Genomic DNA, 10,852 nt, shown 5'->3' on the forward strand with positions numbered 1-10,852 from the left:
CTGCCGGCAGTAGAATCGTTCGTGACGTAATCATTATCATTATCAGAAAGCTTTCTCGGAAAGGCGTAACAAAATTCGTCCTTGAATTGTACACTTCTACATATTTGTACTAATATATTCGTGTGTTTACGTGAATAAATGTTTCATTTCAATCGAGTTATCTCTCTCTGCATAAATTTTGCTCGATAACTTGTCGTAAAATAATAATAATAATAATAATAATAATAATAATAATAATAATAATAATAATAATAATAATAACAACAACAACAATAATAATAATAATAATAATAATAACAAAACAAAATTAACAATTTTATTATTTTTTTCTTTTCCTTTTTTTTTATGATTCGTTCGATCATATTTTTTATTCATTAAAATTTTTTTAAATTACCTTCCTCGCGTAGCGTTTTTAAGACGAGCTTTATAAAAAGAACAAAAGAAAAAACTTGACAAAGCATGTCTGCAAATATGAGAAAGACGTCAAACAAGTGTTCCGACACAGTTTCCTTTGATCATTTTCAAATTCTCTTTCTTTCTTGTTATCTACAAAGATCACGCTCTTTCGACGGATGTGGTATAATCATATGTGTGTGTATGTATGTGTTTGTTTGTGTGTACTTATATACGTATGTATCTCTAGTATATATAATCATATCTCGAGCAGAAAAGTAGAAGTTAAATTTACTTCGAAACTGAATAAATATACGCTAATTAATTTTAAAAATTATCTTTTATATATAAAATTCATTTAATTATATATAATATATAAAAATAGCTATCAGGGTTTCTAAAAGTTAATAAAACATTTGTTATTATTATATAACTATTATTATTATTATTGTTATTATTATAGATATAATTATTATATATTATTATTAATATATATTGAAAGTTAATAAATTTACACATTCCTATTTAAAATAGAAAAATATCTCGTTAATTAATTCATTTAATTGAATATAACAAATATTTATATACACTTACGTATTATATTTATATAATATTATAAAGATAAATTAATTGATTTTTTTGTTTGTTTTTCAATCTTTCGTACTTTGCCATCGAAAAATTTCTACACTCACGAATATTGAGTTTGCTATATGTATACATTTGTTATACACATGATACATGTAATGTATATTTTGAAATTCCAATAGGAGGATGGATATATATGTTATCAATTTTAAAGTTTTCAAATTTATCGCATGATCTTATGGAGGATTTGAAATATTTAATAATCTTGATAAGTGATTCTCAACGAATCCAATAATTCTCACTTTCATATATTCTCTAATCCATTCATCTGAAATATGTGCACGTTTAAACATTTACATTTTTGATTTTACTTCAACATTTTATTACGATAATTGCATATTTTTCTCTAACGATGAAGATTGTTATTTAAAAATTGTCCTATTTATTAAAATTAAACTCTAATATTTTGTATAATTTATCCAACGAGGAAATTAATTAACAATACTGTACTCATTCAAAAATGTCGTAATCGAATTTATTTTTAATAGAAAAATCCTTGATTGCATTATATTGTTGATTGATCATTATCGATGTTTAAATTGATATATTTATATTGATAATCATCCTTATTGAATTAATAAACACGACTTATCGTTGAAAAACATTTGTATCAAAATAATCGGTAGCCATCATTATCGCGTTTAAAATAACTCGATTATGTTTTCACTTCATCATACTGCACTTGATCATAACTATCTCATGCCGATAATATATTTATCAATTTCTTTTTTCTACTATGAAAAAAATGTACGTAATATCTTTTTACACTAGTTTATAATTCTTTGAAAATTCCTAAGCCGATTAAGATCATAAACGACGAAGCAAACATAATCATGTTTGTCAATATTTCAAAAATATTTGTCGCCAATTCAAAAAATAAAACCTACAAAAAAATGTTCATAAGTATTAATTAATTAATATAAATAGTATAGTATATAAAGTAATTAAATAATTCATTGAATGAGCTAAGAAAATATTTCAATTATAATTTTAATAAACATCGAATATTACATTATTACCACAATTACAATACTAATAAAATCATCCTACTATTGGTGTTATTTGCTCGGCGGTAATTCCAATGACATCACTCAGATAGCAAAAGTATAAAATTTAGACCAATTTTAACACGTTCACGCCGGGGTGACCCACTTGTGGGTCACACTTGACTGTTCCGTGGGACGGCGTGACTCACTCGTGGATCACTTGTTTTCAGAAAATTAGTCATTAAAAAAATAAGTTGATTTTATTTTTTCTCAACATTACATATAAAAATTGAGTATAACAAACATTAACATTCAATATTTTAAATTGATAACAATTATTAATTTATACCTATGCAACTTTTCAAAACAACGATGTTGCCCCCCCCCCACGAAGCGTAAGGAGATAAGACAGTCCCGCCTCACGCGGAAAAACGTAAATTTTCGCTCCGGCGTGAACGTGTTAAAAACATTTTTTTAAGCCTAATATTTGGATATTTTAATATTTATTATTATTATTATTATTCAGAAAAAAGTAATAGCAGACAATTATGACGAATCTAAAGTTATGACAGACACTTTTAAATCAAATTTATAATATATTTTAACAAATCTGAAATTTTAATATATTATTTATTAAATATTAAGAAGCTTACATTTTATAAGGCAAACATTTTTTTTGATAATAACATCCGTCTGAGAATGTGCAACCATTCACAGGATCGGAAGCGGGCAGTACAAAAAGTGGGATTTTGATTAGATTAGGAAAATATGATGGTCGTTGTTTAGGTTGGAATAAATTAAGCAGGATTAGTAGAAGTCGTATTTGTCATAGTTGAATCACATGTGGGAAGTGGTTGAGATGTTTCTAATCGGTAAATTATATCTTCGATCCAATTTATATGAGTGGATATACGCGTGTAAAGAGAATAAGAATTATTATCACAAATCGTTGTACCACCCGTTAATATTTTACCAAGAGAGAGACTAGTAATACCTCTTAAACACCATAGATTTCCAGTTCGAAACACCAATCCTCCTCCGCTGTCACCATCGCAGACAGATGTTCCTAAAATACAGATAATAATTAATAGGTATAGTTTTTAAATATTAATTTTGATTCTATACTAACCATTTGTGTAACCAGCACAAAATTTATCCATCGTTATGAGATTTTCAGATTCTAGAAAATCTTTTGAAGATTTACATTCACTAAGAGGAACATAGGGCAATGATACAGATTGCAGAACAAAACTTGTTGGTCCTTCAGCGGTTCTACCAAATCCTGAAGTTACCCCTAATCCAGACTCAATTAAATCACCATTTAAACAAGCCGATTTTAAAGAAGATGACAGTACAAATGGCCTTTCTATTTCCAAAATAGCTATGTCATTAGCATAATTTCCTTCATAGCCCACATAATTACAAGGAACATAAATGCCTTTCACCTTAAAAAAAAGAATATTATTAACTTTGTTATAATTGATGTATAAGCAGCGTACTAACAATTTCCAAATTTAGTATTTGATTTTATTTTAATAAAAATTCTTTTCTATTTTTCATACTCTGGTTTTTTTAACGAAACTCTCATCGTGCACGTCAGAATCATAGTCACGATAAATGTTTCCAGTTGCTATATAATATTTATTTGGGTTTTCTATCCTTCGATATATTTCATCGTAAATGCAATGCGCTGCGGTAAGAAGGAACTTTTCTTTTATTATTGTTGCTCCGCAAACAAAATGTTTCGATCCGTTTGAAATTTTTTCTTTATACAAAGTAGCGTGCCAGGGAACTTTTGAGAGTGTAGATAAATAGCCACCTATCACTTCGGTACGTTGAATAGGAGTTTCTGTTTCTGAAAAATCAAATCTTCTTTTTAAAAATATTTAATGAAACGTTCGTTAAAATACACATTTCGAATAAATGTTACTAATTTTTTATTTAAATGCTATCACTTTTCAATTAGATTTTTATATATATTACTTTGTATTATATAATATTAGGGTGAACCAAAAGTTCGTGCGTTTGTTGTGTTACGAATTGTTTTATAAACTGTATGATTGATTATTTTTGTATCATTTTCTTTGAAAATATTAATTTTAGAAACGTACAAACTTTTGGTGCACCCTAATATTTACTAAGAAATAATTCACAATTATAAACCTTAAAATACACGCAACTAATAAACATAACACTATGACGTCCGGTTACACAACACTGGTTTCGTGCACAAAAGTTGCAATATCGCCGGTTGCACCACATTACTACTATATTGCGGATGGATGTAACTCAAAAATTATGAGCTTTAACAAGATTTTGTAAAGAATACTTTCGTTTTGAATTTGCCCAAAATATAAAAAAAAAATTAATTTATCCCAAAAAACTATAATTTTTTGAAAAATTACTTAAACAATTGGCTATAAAAAATTGAATGCTCGACTATTCCGTAAAAAAATTGTGATATTTGGATTCAGCGGATAAAACACATAATAAAAGTAATCCAAACTTCATCCACCGAGCTCAAAATTTTACGAAAATACCGTGTCCAAATAAAAAAATTTTAAATGCGTTTTTCTCGAAACTATGTTTGTCAAGTCGGTGACTACTATGATTCAATAATCACACGGTGGATTTTGATGAAATTTCTACTGCTTAATAATAGCACTAAAAACTAGTCCTTCATCGAAGGATTTTTGTTTATGTGGAAAATTTCGATTTTTTAACAATGTTTTTTAACAAACGACTAATGATTTTTTTGTTGAAAATAAAAAAAAAATGTCAAAAGCTGCCATTTTGTAAATTTAAAATATATAAGCGGGCTACAACAACAAGACTGTATGTTTTACAAATAGAGCAATCATAGATATTCATAAACACTCATAAACTTTTTAAAATTATATCGAATCTATCATTACCAGGTGGTGGTCGGTAATTTCTTCTAAAAGCTTCGATTATTAGTCGATTGTCATTTATTACACGAGTGTACGACGTATTGCCTATCGCCAGGCGCTGAATAATGAAAGCATATATATAATTATATTTTTATTATTTTATTATAATATCGGTAATTTAATTCTAGTAATTTAAAAATTAACTTTAAATATATCCCCTGCAGGTTATACCAATTTTACTTTTTTAATTTTTTCAAAGTGCGCTTGACCTTGAATTTGTGGTTGCGCATGCGCATAACATATAACCTCTTCATGACGTTTTTTAATTTTTAATTATTAATAACTAATTGAATAATTAATTAATAAAATTAAAAGTTATGTATTTTAAATAAACATTTTATTAGCAAATTAGTGCACTTATTCATTTTTTTCTGCTGTTGCCAACTACGTTGCTTTACTGAGAAATAACAACAAAAAAATTTTCAAATTTTTAATTATCAATAACTAATTAAATAATTAATAAAAATTTTTTAAAAATATGGATTTCGAATTAGCTTCTAGCCAGCATTTAAATGTATATCTTCATTTTTTTTAGTTCTGGTGGTTCTGTGCCAACTTTTTTGCGCTAAACACCTGGACGTCAAGGTGTTAATTGCGAAGTATTTGAATTAGGAAGTTTTTTATTTTAATTCATTTATAGGTGACAGAAGGAATTAGCGTTAGTTCTTTGTTTCAATTTGTATAACATTAGGCTAGTTAACATTAGGATAATTAACTTATATAATTAAAGAATGGATTAATATATAGCGTTAATTGCGTGTCAATGTAATCAATAAGAAAAATGTGGCTTACATATGATTTACGAAAATATTGTAATTTCCTGTAACGATTAGTTTAATTGCAAATTTTGTATAAAATAAACGTATTATTAAAAATTATTAACGGTGCATTAAATATCTCGCAAATAAATAACATTTTACACTATTTGATTGAAATTTGCTACAGATTAAATTTAAAAAAAAACATTTTTAAACATACTGAATTCTAATAATGTGTTTATAATAAAATTTCTTTAAGTATACTACGACAGAATTTAAGAACACATCCATACATGTCTGGGTTCTTCTAGTTATTTAAAATCTTTAAATGTCCTAAATCATCTAACATCGATATAAAAAATTATTTCTGATTACGAGAATGCTACGTATTATAATTTTGTTAACGAAGAAGGTGTGTTATTTTGCTGAATATACGAAATAACGACATTAACATCGTCGTAATAAAACTTATGTTTTAAATCTTACCAATACAAACTGGAATATTGGTCCAGTTTCCTTCTGAATCACAAAATACATCACCGGAACTGTTTAGTTGGTATCCAGAATTACAGCTATAAATTAAATGAGACAAAGCTGGTAATTTTGTACCCTCCTGCAAGTCGCAATTGCTTTGTTGTGGTAGACATTGCAATTTATATAATTGCCGAAAACCATTTGCTGGTTGCGGAGGCACCGTACAAACATTTTCTTGTACTGTCACACTTGAAGCGAATATGAACACTAAGAAATCTGTTAAATGAAAACAATTGTTTAACTATTTCATCATTTGTCAACTAGGTTTTCCAAAAAAAAAATCATGCACACAAACAAATGAAAGTATTACAAAAGAAAAGGTTTTTGTACAGTGAACTCATAGATTAACACGTGAATCAAATGTTCATCATTACGTTTTACAATTGATCTTATCATGATACTCGTTTTCATCGTTCATTTTTGTAGAATGAAAGAGATTGTTTTTCGGAAATGCATTTGAGCTGTTTATTTTGAAAGTGGCCTAAGTCCATTTACACTCAAATTGAGATATTTAAGGGTTTGCGTTTCAATGCAATTAAAAATATACGTACAGAATACCAATGAGTTATGTTGCTTAAGTGTATCTAAAAGTGTTAAATTTACAGTTCCTATTAAAATAATGGCAATTATTTAGTGAATAATATGCATTTTCTTACCAAGAATGGAGTTAGGCCACTTTCAAAATTAACAACTAGATTTGTTATAAAATTTGAAGGAACCGAAATCCATTCAACATAATTTAAGATGCTTCAAATTGAGAAAAAACAATACTCATTTTATTTTACATATCTATATAACACTTTAAAAACATAAATTATGCGATTCAAAACATTTTTTACAAACATAAATTACAAAACAATTTTCTACTCATCTACATTTTGTGTATGTGAAAGGGATTTAAAAAAATCATGATGTTCCGGTGGTATATATCGTAATAAGTCAATTATGTCCTTGAATTTTGCGGTTGTAATTTGTCTTATATTTTTATACAGTGGTGTCAATACAATATTTTGGAACTTTCTTGGTCTATCCCGACGTGGTAATAAATTCAGGACTTTCAAATTTTCGTTCTCATTCATTGATGTCTTATAGAAAATTTGATACGGTTCATTTTTAACAAAACCCATCCAACATATTTTTAACCAGTTTATTGGTTCTCTTTTAGAATTCTTTACCCTTTTAAAAATTGCGTCTTCTAATAATTTTATTGATACAAAATCTTCTTGTCTCATTTCATGTTCAATAAAGTTATTATCTTTCCGACACTTTTTCATAATATTGTAATAATCTCGTGGGACAAACAGTAAATTATTTTTTTTTTAATGCCATTTCTACCACACCAAAATCTCTATCATTTGGTAAAAACGAATGTCCTGATATTAAAAATCAATGATAAATATATTAATTTAAGTGTAAATGGACTTAGGCCACTTTCAAAATAAACGGCTCAGTTATTCAACTAACTCTGAAAACTTATGTGTCCAGAATTACCGTATTTACTCGGAATATAAGTAACCTTAAATGCTTTATTGATAGATAATTTGAAGTTGTACATGTAATCATGGGTAACTGGAAATAATTGACAAATGGAGTTAGGCCACTTTCAAAATAAACGGCTCATTTATTTGTTCAAGTATGCGATAGCTCGAATGCTTCACATCGAAAGTAAAGAAACAATTAAGATGTCTGGATTTTCAAAATGGTCGAGAAGTTTTGAGAAAGATTTTTAGTTTTTATGATTAGAATCAGAATTTTTTCTTTTATATACATATATACCGATATGCAATATTTGTTGGATTCAGGATATTACTAGATTTTATTTAAACAATTTGATATTTATATATAATGAAATATAAAATTTCTTAAAAATAAATCATCATATTTCAAAGATTAAAAAAAAAGTATTCTTTTGAGATAAAGTTTTTTTATACGTGACGTTTGAGTTTTCCAGAATTTGATAACAACTTGTAAAAAAGTTTGTGAATGTTACAGTAACGTTATCGAATATCCAACACTTATATATGTATATGTAAAGCGTATCTTATTTTTATATTTTAATGATTAAACAATAAAAATACGTGAAGAGAAATCATTAAATAAGTAAACATTAAAAAAAAATGAACTGAAAAACTTATTTGTTATGAAATATTTATGATTTTATAATCAGATGAAATATCATTGAAAAGGAAAAATTACGTACAGTTTGAAAAAAAAAAAAATAATAAGATCACTAATTTTGTTGTTAAAATAACGATTTGATAGTTGAAAGAATTTGCTCCTAAAGTAAATTTTTACGATAAATCTAGGTTATCCATGATTTCTTAAAATAAACTGTATATATTTTTTGCGATATTTAAATACAGCACGAAACAAGAAATTAAAATGTCTTGCATGAACATATAGAGATCATTTTTTCTCGTGTTATTCGCATCTAAAAAATATTACTATATTCATCTCTAATATTTCTATTATTTTTACTAATACAAAAAAGTGATACATACGAAACTTAGATGACATGAAAAGGGGCATACGGTGATGCCCACTTTTTTACGGTAGGTGAAAGCATAGAGGATATTTTAAAGTCAACTAATTTCTGTATTATGTAAATTATCATTTATTTTATGCAAAAGTAATATCTTTAAGATTTTGTAAAAATCATTTGAAATATTAAATAATTTAATATAATTGTATTACTTACAACCAAATGCAATTGAAAGTAAACCCTTCCTTTTCACGATATCCATAATAATCAAAAGGAAAAAATAGAAAATAAACTTTTAATTTGAAATAATATTCAAAGAGAAGTTTCGTATCGTGTTGTTTACCATAAACTCAGATTCACTACTGATCGGACGATAATTTTATTCGTTTACTGTTTTTTATATACGTGATATCAATACACGCGACCTATAAGTCTCATGAATGTAATCATTAGATAAAAGCATTAAAAAAAGAAATAATTTTAAAAGAATTATATTTATACAGTATGATACAGATTATAGTTTAAAATTTTTAGTAAAAAAAATAGTAGTAGTGAAAATAAAAGTTGTTTAGTAAAAATATATAGTAGTTTAGTAAAAATAATAAATAGTAATAATTAAATAGTAATAATAATAATTAAATAAAAAAAAAAAATAAATTAGTAATAATAATAATTAATAATAATTAAAGAGTAGTTTAGTAAAAATAAAAATAGTAAAAGCATATCAAATATGACACGATTACAGTTTCATATAATAAATAACATCATATTTCTTTTATTTTAAGTATTAATTAGGTTATAATTATTTAAAAAAAAAAATGTTAAATTTTACTGCAATAATTTCTGACAATGTTATTGGTGTATGAATAAATTTCATTTGTTCATCAAATGCTAGCTGAGAAATTGTTAAAAACTTGTCATTTTATTTACAGACATTTAGATGTCTCTCATTTGTAAGTAACACAATAAATTCAATTTAAATGACAACAAATACTTATATAATGAAGATAAGAATTACCATCACAATTTTTACTGTACACCGAAACGAGAACAGACAATTTTCTTAAAAAACCATAATTTTACAGCCTAAAATAAAAGCCCTCTTCCACTTTAATTATCTTAAACTATCACTATCACCTTTTAGATTTGTTGTTGAAAATGTGGCAGGAAAAATACGCAACCAACATGCGCAGAAACTTCCAACACCACTTTAATTGTACGAAAATCCATCTATGATGGTGAACATGCAGGAGAAATTTTATTTCAAGCTGGAGAATTATGATTTTTAAAAGAATTATCAGTGCTGAGTTCAGTGTAAAGTTAAATGGTTATCCTAAAAAAAAAAGTTATGAAAGTAATTTTTATATTAATTATATACGTGTTTGTAGTCACTTAAGGATGTTTTGTAAGTATATTGAAAATGATAAGAATACTTTGAAAAAATAATAGATTACTCTGACAAGTCTCTTGAGGCTCCTAAAAAAATTAGGGATTTTTTTACAAGACCGTTTAAGAGTTATAACATCTTTTAGTTATAAAGAATTTACACATACTTAAATGGAAAACGTGCTATCAGGCCGAATTAAGTAAAAAAATAATAAAAAAATGATTCGAAAAATCCGTGAAATTGTAAAATAATAGATTATATATCTGAAAAGCATATAAACATTTAACATTTAGTGGTTTCAATATTAATTACAAAGAGAAAACAATAAAAATGAGTGATATTTACGATATTATTGAATGCAGAGTGTGATTCACAGAGAAAACGTGGCAACCTCGCAAACAGCTACACTGAAAATAAAATTAAACACATCTATTATATAGCGAAGTTTGCTCTAGGCTATGTTACTAACCTCAACAACATCAGTTTTCTAAATAAAAACTTATGTAGTGCGCAATGCGCACACGCATACATTTTAATTCCGGATTTGAAGAATATTAAAACCACGGAACTGTTAAAATATCGCGGTGTTGTCACGTTTCAATGAATAAAAATAACGCTTATATTATTCAATTAATTTAAATAAGAACAAATTAATGATTTTTTGAGATACAAATTTGTCTTCTAATTTGTTTTTAACTATGCTGAGATAAATTGTC

At 26.3% G+C, this 10,852-nt stretch overlaps 1 protein-coding gene across 2 annotated transcripts; it reads right to left on the bottom strand.

The window, feature by feature from the left end:
• Nucleotides 1-2,671: 2,671 nt before the first annotated feature.
• On the bottom strand, nucleotides 2,672-9,071 carry LOC122514919 (limulus clotting factor C-like). 2 transcript variants are annotated; one of them, XM_043632063.1, is made up of 6 exons: nucleotides 8,966-9,071; nucleotides 6,220-6,483; nucleotides 3,587-3,879; nucleotides 3,154-3,469; nucleotides 3,019-3,090; nucleotides 2,672-2,907 (listed from the first exon to the last, which is right to left on the bottom strand). In XM_043632063.1, exons 1-6 carry the CDS (start codon nucleotides 9,009-9,011, stop codon nucleotides 2,822-2,824), a joined length of 1,077 nt encoding a protein of 358 aa, XP_043487998.1. In that variant the 5' UTR covers nucleotides 9,012-9,071; the 3' UTR covers nucleotides 2,672-2,821. The 2 variants fall into 2 exon arrangements, with proteins under 2 accessions (XP_043487998.1, XP_043487997.1); XM_043632062.1 differs by having other exon boundaries at nucleotides 2,672-3,090.
• Nucleotides 9,072-10,852: the final 1,781 nt, after the last annotated feature.

This window comes from Polistes fuscatus, unplaced genomic scaffold (assembly GCF_010416935.1).
Source record: "Polistes fuscatus isolate 324 unplaced genomic scaffold, CU_Pfus_HIC Scaffold16, whole genome shotgun sequence".
In the NCBI taxonomy this organism is placed as follows: Eukaryota; Metazoa; Arthropoda; class Insecta; order Hymenoptera; family Vespidae; genus Polistes; species Polistes fuscatus.

Excerpts from the sequence above, each read along its gene's own strand:
- LOC122514919 (XM_043632062.1), bottom strand. The coding sequence starts at position 9,011 with ATGGATATCGTGAAAAGGAAGGGTTTACTTTCAATTGCATTTGGTT. Across the intron at positions 6,484-8,965 it reads ACTTTCAATTGCATTTGGTT|ATTTCTTAGTGTTCATATTC; the intron begins GTAAGTAATACA and ends TTCATTTAACAG. Across the intron at positions 3,470-3,586 it reads GTTTCGTTAAAAAAACCAGA|GTGAAAGGCATTTATGTTCC; the intron begins GTATGAAAAATA and ends CTTTTTTTTAAG.